The sequence below is a fragment of the Cavia porcellus genome, unplaced genomic scaffold (genome assembly GCF_034190915.1).
Source record: "Cavia porcellus strain 051 isolate PalLab524CR breed Dunkin Hartley unplaced genomic scaffold, mCavPor4.1 scaffold_31, whole genome shotgun sequence".
In the NCBI taxonomy this organism is placed as follows: Eukaryota; Metazoa; Chordata; class Mammalia; order Rodentia; family Caviidae; genus Cavia; species Cavia porcellus.
This window is the reverse complement of record NW_026947514.1, coordinates 7,965,698-7,976,402: the sequence shown is the minus strand read 5'-3', so window position 1 is coordinate 7,976,402 and position 10,705 is coordinate 7,965,698. Positions and strand designations below refer to the sequence as shown.

The 10,705-nt window shown below is 56.5% G+C and overlaps 1 protein-coding gene across 1 annotated transcript; it reads left to right on the top strand.

Moving 5' to 3' along the window:
- Nucleotides 1-310: 310 nt before the first annotated feature.
- Nucleotides 311-8,841, top strand: Apf (alpha-1-antiproteinase F). The gene is made up of 5 exons (XM_005000487.4): nt 311-454; nt 4,455-5,065; nt 6,117-6,387; nt 7,590-7,737; nt 8,577-8,841. Exons 2-5 carry the CDS (start codon nt 4,459-4,461, stop codon nt 8,766-8,768), a joined length of 1,218 nt encoding a protein of 405 aa, XP_005000544.1. The 5' UTR covers nt 311-454; nt 4,455-4,458; the 3' UTR covers nt 8,769-8,841.
- The last annotated feature ends 1,864 nt before the right edge of the window (nt 8,842-10,705 follow it).

Here is a 10,705-nt window from a genome sequence, read left to right as displayed (position 1 = left end):
CCCCCAGTCAGACGGGATCATAGCCCACTGGGTCTTTCCCAGGGTGGGAGAGAGTCCGCAGCAAGGATCTCCAGGCAGCTGGCTCAGGAAATGGTGGATCTGCTTCCAGTGGGGCAGCCACCATGGATGCCCCAGAGAGCATGCAGGGCCAGCAGAGTGGCACTGGCCCAGATGCTGGCTGACTCAGGCCAGCCACCCACCTCGGGGACAGGATGGCCTCAGTCACACTGGCTGTGTTGTCGGGAAGAACGGGTGGCAGGCGGCGTGGGTGGGAGCTCGGAGCAGGGCCATGAACTTAGGCCCTGTCTGTTTGCTCTCCACTAATGAGCAGGCCACCTTGGTTAATATTCACTAGCCGCTTCCTGGTGCCCCTCTGCATCGCTACTTAAAGATGGACCAGGACAGGGCTCTGGTCCTCAGCCTGCATCTCTGCCGCTGGGCCTGGAACCGAGTTGTAAGTGTGCCTTTCCCTGGGTGGGACGCTGGGGCCCCGAGGGTCTCTCCCATGCAGACTGGGCCCTGCCTGCCTCCTTGGTGAGGAGGAGAGGAGAGAGGGGTCCCGGGGAGCCAAGGTACAGCCACAGTGGTGACCGGAGGGAAGTTCCGCGTGCCGTGTCCACCAGGGCCTTTCCTGCCCTCAGCCTCCCCCTTCCTGCTGCCTGGATCCAGCCTCTCCCTTCAGAGGATGAGGAAGGAGGCCCCTCCTCCTCCTAATGCCTCGGGGCTCCCTGTGCACCCTGGGGGTGGGAATCCCCCACCGAGGGCACTGCCAGGGGTCCTTGGAGCTGATATCCTGTGTGACCCTTGGGCTGAGCCCAGCTGTCTCTGGGTCCAGGGCACAGGCTGGCATAGCTGAGCCGCCTCACAGTGCCCTTGGAGGTGGTCGCTATGGTTACCACCATTTTACACAGGAGATGGATGGGAACAGAGAGGTCTGAACCCCACTCTGAACCCCGCACAGCCAACGACACAGACCTGGGGTCTCAGCCTGGCTGTGGAGCAGGAGGTTGGGCTGCCCAAGGTACCCCCTGCCCGAGGCTCTGTGACAGGGAGTTGCTCCACTGCTCTGCCCTGTGAGCCCAACAAGAAGACCTTTGCCCTCCAACCTTGATCTCTGCGGAGGGAGAAGAACTTGGCTTTGCTCCTAATGTGCTTTGGAGATGAGAATGGAAAGATGCCCCTGGCCAAGGCAGCCTGGGTCCCACACCCAGCTGCACAGAGACCCCAGCATGGTCAGAACCAGCTGGGGCTTCTATGGCATCTGCTTCCAGGCACTTCTTGAAACTTTGTGCATATTAGTTCACACAGTCACTCTGTGAAGCTGTACAGAGGCACCCTCTCACCTCCAGGAAACTGAGGTTCAGAGAGGCTGTATAATTTGCTCAAGGTCACACTGTGAATAGCGAATTGGATTCAGCAACCTGGACCCAGAGCCCCTAATTTTAGCCACCAAGTTGTTGCCTCTCTTCATGCCAGGTCACCTCTGAGGTATCCTGACCCCAAGTGTGAATGAACCTAGAGAAGGATCAATTGCCCAGTTCTGAGAAGAAGAGTTAGTGCCTACTTCTGTAGACAGCTGGCTCTGTAATTTTTAGTAAGAGGCTTACCTGGTCAGGGCCTAAATTTTTCCATCTGTAAATTGGGACTAATGCTACTCTCCACCTCACCAGATAAATGAAAAGGACGCTTAGATGAGGCTGCATAGATTGGGCATAGTGCTTAATAAATCCACAGTGAGGGTCACACTGATGCTGAGGTTCACTTAGCAAGGGATCAGGCAGCAGGCAGTACAAGAGGACACAGAGAAAGTAGGGGCATTTGCCAGCCCTGGAATAGTTCCCTGCTGAGCAGCACTCCCTTCTCTGGCCCCCAGCAATGCAACAACTGGTCAGAAAGACACTTCATATCTACAGGTCCCCAGGAGGGCTCCCAGCCCTGCCAGCGCCCCACCACCCTCACTGCTGGTGCTGTGCCTCTGTCTGCAAAGGCTTTCCTCTCCAGTGAGGCACCTGGAGGTGAAGTCACCGGCAAAGGCCACCTGCAGGGAAGGCCAGGACTGGCTCATGCCTGGCCTCAGCAGCTCGTGACCTTACCTTACGCTGGGCCACCTCCCAGAACGGGGGTTCTTGGCCACTCATTTTATGCTCCTGGGTGGAAATAGTGGGAGCTGAGACCTGGGGTGACCTGCCGCTGTGCCTCCTGCCTCACAAAGGCTGCTCCCACCCGCCCTGGGTTCCACCCTGCCCCTGTTCCTTTCTTGATCCCTCAGCGGGAAGCTGGGTCTCTGCATCTCCATGGCCACTCTCTCCTCTCAGCTCTAGGCTTAGGGTGCCGGGAGAACAGACTGAGGTACAAAACGAGCCCCAGAGGATACTGGGGATCAAGGCCAGGCTCAGCCCTGATGTCCTTGGAGCCTGAGCCCCTAGGCTGTGACCCGAGTGATAGAAAAATCCAGGCCCATTGCAGGGAGTTGCACTTTGGGAGCCGCAGACCGGTGGTTTGTCACCTGCATGTGCATGGAGCACAGGGTGCTCTGTGGGGAGGCAGCTCACTGCTGCTCTGGGTGACACCGACCCTGATTGCCTCTGCACTCTGGGGGTTCAGCCCTTTGGAAAGTGAGGTCCCCGTGACAGCGCAGCCACAGGTGCCACTTGAGGCCAACAGGTAGCAGCAGTGCTGTCCGCAGGCTCTGACCCCAAGGCCACTCAGCACAGTTCACATCCCCGCCCTGCGGTGTCCCCCTGATCCCTGTGAGGATGGGGGATTTCCATGGGGCTGCCCCAAGCTCCAGTCGGAAAGAAACGCAAGGTCTAAGGGGGATGGGAACACGCTGTTTTCAGGTCTACACACCGGCTAGGGGGCGAAAAGTGGAAACCCGTGACAGCCCTCTCTCCCTCTCTCTCTCTCCCTCACCTCTCTCTCTCATTCTCTCCTTCTCCCTTTCTCTCCTTCTCTCTTTCCCTCTCTGATATACAAAGCCTAGCGGTAGAGTTTGGTACAACATGACTTTTTCCCAATGACTTTTTTTTCCATCTAATGCCGATGAAACTCCCAAGAGCTCCAGAGTCCGAGTGAAACTCAGGGCCTCTTAGGCCCAGCCTTTCCTTTCCCCCTCAAGGTTTCAAATCCCCATTTCCCAGACACCTTTCTTTCTGTGCTGTAGTAAGGTGGTGGTTGTAGTTAAGGAGCCAATCAATAGCTAACTGTGCAACTCCAGGCACATTGTCTGCAACTCGTGCCTCAGTTTCCCCATATGTAAAGAAGACAAGTGCTGCCGACCAGTGGCTCCTGGCCGGACAGGTGTGGGGTCGAGGCAGCCTTGTGGGGAAGGCAGGCTCTGGGTTGCTGTGGGTGCTGGCGGCTGTGGCCACCTCCGGACGGCCACCCTCACTGGTTCGGCTGCAGATCTTGCTACTCCGTCATCTCCCCCGGCCAGGAACCACGTAACCCGCAGCTGCCTGTCACCTGCAGGCTTTGGGTCTGTGACACCTGCAGTGACTTCCCTCCACCGACACCCCAGAGACCCTCTGTGTCTGTAGCTATTTCACGGAACCCTCCTGCAACACCACTTTACAGATGGGGCCCATTTGTGATCTAACACTTTTGTCCCGAGCACTTTCCTACGCTGGACCGGAACTCACGTCTGTCTGAGCAATAGTTTTCCACCTCTGCCTCGCCACATTCATCCTCATTCTAAAGGAGCAATGGGCCATCTCTGTCCTCCCCAGAGTCTGGCCATGAGAGGAGCGAGATGGTGGGGCATTGATGGCAGGGGCCCCAGCCCAGACTCAGCTGGATCACAGCAGAACAGCACAGCCAGCCCACAGGAAAAGCCTCCAGGCTGGAAGGCCTGGTGAGGGAGGGTGGAGCGGCCCTGGGACCTTATACAGCTCCCAGGCCTCAGCCTGGTTCCCTCCCTGCTTCCTTGGGCACCTGGGTTCCCAGCTGTTAAACAACAGAGTTGGATGGATGCCCTCTAGGGGCTGTCCTGGCTCAAAGCAATGCTTGAGTCTGATCTTTCTGGACTACCCAGGAAATGCCAATCCCGTCCACCTCTGCTTTGGTCAGTGTCTCCGAAGGCAATTTGGGATGAAAGCAGAGCTGTCAAGGACACGGGCTCAGCACCAGACAGGCTGCACTGTGACTCTGCCCCGTCACTGAGTTGCAGACCTGGGCTGCGGGGCATCCCTGGGGTAAGCACAGGAATGTGGCCCTTTGCTCACAGCGCTGTTACAAGCAGGGAAGAGATGCAGTCATGTGAGGACCGAGCTTAGCGAAAGGGTATCACTGCGACCCATCGCAGCTTTTCTGATTTTTTAAATGAGGGCAGGGTAGGGAAGTGCTTGGGACGGGCTGGACACATTGCGGCCACTGCTGCACGGTGTCAGTCTGTGGCCATGGGCAATGTGACAGGTCCTAATGCAGGGCTCCTGTCCCCTTTCTCTGTCCTGCAGGACAATGCCGTCCGCTATTCCCCGAGGCCTCCTGCTCCTGGCAGGCCTGTGCTGCTTGGTGTTTGGCATCATGGCTGAGGATGCTCAGGTGGCACAAGGACCCAGCCAACAAATCCCCCGGAGCCTGGCCCACTTTGCTCACAGCATGTACCGGGTGCTGACTCAGCAGTCCAACACCAGTAACATCTTCTTCTCCCCCGTGAGCATTGCCACGGCCTTGGCCATGGTCTCCCTGGGAGCCAAAGGGGACACTCACACGCAGATCCTGTGGGGCCTGGAGTTCAACCTCACCGAGATAGCTGAGGCTGACATCCACGATGGCTTCCAGAACCTTCTCCACACCCTCAACAGGCCCCACAGCGAGCACGAGCTGACCACTGGCAACGGCCTCTTTCTCGACCAGAATCTGAAGCTCAAGGAGAAGTTCTCGGAGGACGTCAAGACCCTTTACCACGCAGAAGCCTTCCCCACCAACTTCAGCAACCCCAAAGAGGCCGAGAAACAGATCAACGCCTACGTGGAGAAGGGAACCCAAGGGAAAATTGTGGATTTGGTGAAAGACTTGAGCGCAGACACAGTTCTTGCCCTGGTGAATTACATTTTCTTTAGAGGTAAGTTGGCACAAGTGGCCTAAACTGAGCTAGACTTTATCACCCTAATGCTCACTGGGAATCCTTAAGAGGGATATAGTCCCAGCACCCTGGGAGGCTGAAGCAGGAGGATTGCAAATGGGAACCCAGCTCAGGCAATTTGAGATCCGGTCTGAAAATTAAATTAAGTTACAGGTGGAGACATAACTCAGGGCAAAGACCCTGGGCTCAATCCCCATTACCACAAAAAAAAAAAACTTGTTTTTAAATCCACCACGCATTAGTCTTCACATTGGAGAGGGCACTCTACCTCTTTGAAGTGGGACTGTCTGGTCTTTTCATGGACAGAACAATACCATTGTTGTCAGGTTTTGAAAGTGGATACCAAGTCACATTACACAGGGACATGGACTTAGAATGCATAGCTGATCCACTAATCCTCAGCCTACCCTCCCACTTCTGAGCCATGGGGGGCCAGGACCCCATGGGCCCCAGGGAAACAGCCTAGGGAGGAAAGTAAGGCTCCAGGCCAGGTCCTCATTCCTGGCCATTCTAGGAGAGCAGAGCACCCAGGCCATGGTGCTTAGGTCCCAGCTCTGCTGCCACTTGAGACAATTCCTGTCCACTCGCCAGTCTCACCACCTCCTCCTGTCCAACAAGAAAGGTGGGCTTGGGTCCCAGAGTCACCTGCACATGCCAACAGCCTGAAAGCCAGGACACACTAGTACAGCAGAGGGCGCCACTGTACTGCATATGCGGGTCCAGGCAAAGGAGCAGGGTAAACCCAGAAAGTCCTGATTGGGACTATGGGGCACCCTGGATGAGGAGTCACAAAAATGACTGCTACCCCCAATTTTAACTTGTAATCTCCAAGCCAACCTTAAATATATAATCCAAGCAAAAATGCTTGCTAGGTGCCCTCAGGCTGGTCCCTTGCTCACCTAGCCTGAAGACTCCAGGGCCCCCTGGTCTGGAGGTACCCTCCCTCTGCCCTGCAGTCCCAGTTACAGTCGCATGCAGCCCCTTTTGACCTCCATTCCACCCCTGGGTACTGCTACTGTCCCCTCTCCAGGCAAATGGGAGAAACCCTTTGACGTTAAGCATACCACGCAAGAGGACTTCCTCGTGGACATGAATACCACTGTGAATGTGCCCATGATGAAGCGGCAGGGCATGTACAAAGCGTTTCACTGCAGCACCATCCAGAGCTGGGTGCTGCTCCTGGACTACGAGGGCAATGTCACCACTCTCTTCCTCCTGCCAGACAAGGGCAAAATGCAGCACCTGGAGGAAACACTCACCCCGGAGCTCATCTTCAAGTTCGCGCGAAAGACAGAGAGAATGTGAGTTTCCAGCCAGGGAGCATACAGAGCACACAAGCTCTGAGCCGGTTTAGAACCCACTTGGCCACCCTGACCAGTAGCCAGGGACAGTGGGTGGCCCACATCATTTGGGCCTCAGCTCCCCGAAATGACCTGGGGCTTTCAAAAGACAAAATAGCAGCGCTTTGTTCCATTAGCACCGGCCAGGCTCTGAAAGGGACGATGGGCAGAGTGAGGAAGCACAGGGCTTGCTGAGGGGTAGGGGTGAACTTCCCAGAATGCACAGTCTCCTCCCCACACCCAGGGCCTGGGGTGGGGACAGCAGCACCATGGGTCATGGCAGAACTCAGTAGTACCAGGCGGAGGTGGCGGCCAAGGGTGGAATCCAGGCTGGGCTGTGCTTGGTTAGAGAGGGGATGGGCCCAGATGGGAAAGGCCACCACGGGACAGTCCAGGGAGCTTTGCAGAGTGCGCCTCTTCTCTGTCACTTAGTGTGGTTTACCGGGTCCCCAGAGCCCGTAGTCCCCCCAAAGGACTGCAGAGAAGCACAAGTTGGTACATCATTAACTGAGCCAGTGCTCTGTGGCACGTTTTCATGGAGGTCACTGTAAACAGATGTGGAAATGTACCTGAGGCTAAGAGTGAATGTGCAGTGTCACTACAGTGTCATCCTGACTTTCTCAGCGTACCTATGTCCAGGCTGAGACCAGAAGTCCGGGCTGCTCCTGGAGCTGGTCGCCAGCCCCGGGCCTTCTGCTCCATAAGTGCAGACCCCATGGGGCCTCACCTATGCCCACTGGACACTAGAGCTGGGTCTTCAGCCTCGTTAGGTCTGTCTTGTCTCAGCCTCGGCCCCAGTGACCTATGCTCCCCTGGGAGTTAGGCCACAGAATGTCCCTGGCTGGGGGAGAGGGGTGACCAAACTCTGCAGGGCAGGATGACACCTGCTCCCAGGAGAGCAGCCTGCAACTGCCCCCAGGACTTCAAAGAGGTGGTGGCATCTCAGAGGCTGCCCGGACACATGGTCCCCATGATGTTAATGTTGTCTGTCCCCAGGACAGAAGAAGATGAAACTCCAACAACTCAAGGCAGTGTCCCATCCTGCTGTGCAGGGACAGGACACTAACAGGAGACAGGAGGGGAGGGAAACACTGTCACAAGCTGTGGTCTTCACGGAGCGTGATCGATGCTGGGAATCACATTCATTCACCATTTCATGCCAGGTTTGCCAATGTGCATCTCCCCAAACTGTCCATTTCTGGAACCTACGACCTGAAGGAGGTCCTGGGCCACTTGGGCATCACCAATGTCTTCAGTGGTGCTGCCGACCTCTCTGGGATCACAGAGGACATGCCCCTGAAAATCTCCAAGGTGAGGTCACATGATGGTGATGTCCTAGTATCTGAAGGGCAGAATGCGGTGTAGGACACAAGTTGACAGGAGAATGAGGAAGGGAATCCAGGACACCCACCAGGTCCAGCTCTTCCGCAGGAAACAGGATTCACTGGACAAATCAGGGTAAGGCAAGAGAGCTGGGGAGGTGGCTTCTCGTGCTGCCACATTGGTAGGGACCTCTGTTCAGGTGCCTTCCCAACCCTCAGTCTCCGTTTCTCTTAGGACCTTCAGGGTCCTGGGTTCAATTCACCCACATTCATATGGAGAGGCTTGGCCTCAGGCAACACACTGGGCGTTCTGGAATCTTCCATGTGTGAGATTGAGAGCTACCGGTGACCCAGCAGGTGTGTTTGAATGAGCTCAGCCAAAGGTGCCACCAGTTCAGGGAAATCAAAGGTGACCAGGAACAGGCACAGAGCAGTGCGGGCTGTGTGCTCAAGAGGTCTGAGCAGGAGAGTCACCAGCAGAGTCCTTGTCCTGGAGCTCACTGCCACACACTGGAATGAGCAGCTGTGTGGAGAGGCACAGCCTCAATGCGACCTTCTCCTCCTGAGCAGGAGGGCTGTATTCAGGGTGTGACAGATGGTGGTTAGGACGGGAGCTAAGAGGTCAGCGGGCCAGGTCAGGCAAAGACAGAGACAGGGGAAAGGCTTCGGGTGACCCTGCGGGGAGAGGGCTTCGTACATGGCAGGACCATCCAGTAGGAGAAGGACTCCTGTGAGGCCTTGCTGGGAAAAGGCTCCCCGCCGGCCTTGCTGCAGCCTGAGTGGGGACAGCCCAGCCTCAGCGCCTGCCTCTGCCTCTCTCCCCTGCAGGGCTTGCACAAGGCATTGCTGACCATCGACGAGAAGGGGACGGAGGCCGCGGGGGCCACAGAGCTGGAGATCACGCCCCATTCTGTGCCACAAGACCTGTTCTTCAACAAGCCCTTCCTCTTTCTCATCATCGATCATTCCACCGACACGCCCCTCTTCGTGGGGAAGGTGATGGATCCCACAAAGAAGTAACTGCTCTCGGGCTTAAGTCCCCAGCCAGCCCCATCTCCCCTCGCCCTGGTGATATTAAACAATATGAATACCACCTCCCTGTGTCTCAGTCTCCCTTTGCACCCTGAGGTTCTGAGAGAACCAGGTCGTGGGGTGTCTTGGTGTCCTGCACCCAGAGGTTTGAGGTTTTGTGCTGGGAAGGGTGACTGTGGCTACGGCCGCACCCCACAGGCCCTGGGCCCCTCTGCCCCTGTGGGAAGCCGCCTATGATGGCGCCCATTTCCTGCTTCCGGGTTCTTCCCGGCCTGAACAAGCCCGCCAAATTGTCATGTCTGCCCAGTTACCCGTGACACTAGCCTATCAGCTTGTTAGACGCGCTTCTCTGTGATTGGATACTGCTTCCCCTTATAAGAGGTTGTTCCTGCCCCCAATGGGCAGAAGAGGAACCGACGCTGAGGGTGGCGGACCTTGTTAGGTCCGGTTGGCTGTACGCAATAAAGTTTGAGAGCTGATCCTGCTCGAGTTTGGTCTCCTGTCTCCCGCGGCTCCGGTCATCTGGTGGCCCGTACGGGGAAGGTTCAGCGACGCGCGGGCGCGACTGCTGTCACCTGCGGTACGATGGAGAACCCGGTCCAATACCAACGGAAGGCCCCGTGCGCCTCTTCTCTTCACCCTGATTAGCTACGTGAGATACAGCGGTTCCCGGGACAGGTGAGTACTGGATCGCCTGGGTTGGGTGGACGCACCTAACAGATTTTGAGCGCCACACGGGTGGACGCCGGTCTTTTTTTTTTCTTTTCCCTTGCATTTGTTTCACTTTTGCTTCGCCATTATGGGCAACGCTGCTCGCAAACCCCTCGCTGACTCCCTAAGAGTCCTGCTGCGGACCCGAGGCATCTACATAAACCGGGTCACCCTTTCAAGATTTCTGGATAGTGTTAATGAAATTGCCCCCTGGTTTTGGCCCACGGGCTCTCTAACCCTCCCGTCATGGGAGAAGTTAGGAGGGGATCTTAGATGCGCCCGAGAAGAGGGACGCTTGGATCCCATGGTTTTACCCCTGTGGGAACTGATTAGGGCTTGTCTGACGGACGAACAAACCCCCGGGCTTTGCTCAGCCCGACAGGCTCTTGACAAAGCTCGATCCGAGTGCTCGGAGGAGCCCGAAGACACACCTGACTTTGGGCCTCCAGAGAAACACAAGGGCTCCGATTCTGATTTGGATTCGGAGGGCTCAGAAGAGGAGGTCGTCTTTGCTAAGCATGACCCTCCTACACCGTTAAAAGAGGAACTTAGGGCTCGGGAAGATAAAAAGGGGAACCAAACACCACCCTGCCCGAGCTACTCCGCTTTGCGGGAGGAACTTAGCTCCTTGGCAAGTTCGCGACCCACGATCGCCCCCTTCAGGGCGCCAGGCCCCACTGCACCGCCGTGGCCGGAAGAGGAGTTGTTCCCTGGGCTGCCACCTCCACCCGTGGCCGCCAGAGGGCGCCCACAACCTATGGCACCGCCCTGGTTAGAGGGAGAGCTACTTCCTGGGTTGCCTTCTGCACCCCCATCTGGGGAGGGAGGAGGACGTTCCTTCCACCAGAGGGTATGGTCGCGGCTTCCCTTTGAGTGTTCCGGTCTCCATGCATTCCCGGTACAAGTAGGAGGCAGGGGAGGAGGAGGATATTATGAGCCCTTAGAAATTAAACAACTTAAAGCTATCAAGGACGCAGTTTCAGCTTATGGGCCCAATGCGCCATTTACCATGGCGCTTTTAGAGGCATTGGCAGGTCTGTGTGATCTCTTCACCTCAACAATCTATTGGTGTTAACCCGAGAGGACTGCGCCCCAATCATATTTGGCAAACACACATCCCAGAATTCGGAAAAATATGTACATGTTTCGGTTGACACCGCTTCTCAGGTTATGTTTGCTTCGGCAGAACCTGGAGAAAGGGCCACCCATGCTAT

What these genes read in the sequence shown, in the direction of transcription:
- Apf (XM_005000487.4), top strand. Translation starts at nt 4,459, where the DNA reads ATGCCGTCCGCTATTCCCCGAGGCCTCCTGCTCCTGGCAGGCCTGTGC. An exon ending in GAATTACATTTTCTTTAGAG is followed by an intron (nt 5,066 to 6,116) that starts GTAAGTTGGCAC and finishes TCCCCTCTCCAG; the next exon opens with GCAAATGGGAGAAACCCTTT. An exon ending in GCGCGAAAGACAGAGAGAAT is followed by an intron (nt 6,388 to 7,589) that starts GTGAGTTTCCAG and finishes ATTTCATGCCAG; the next exon opens with GTTTGCCAATGTGCATCTCC.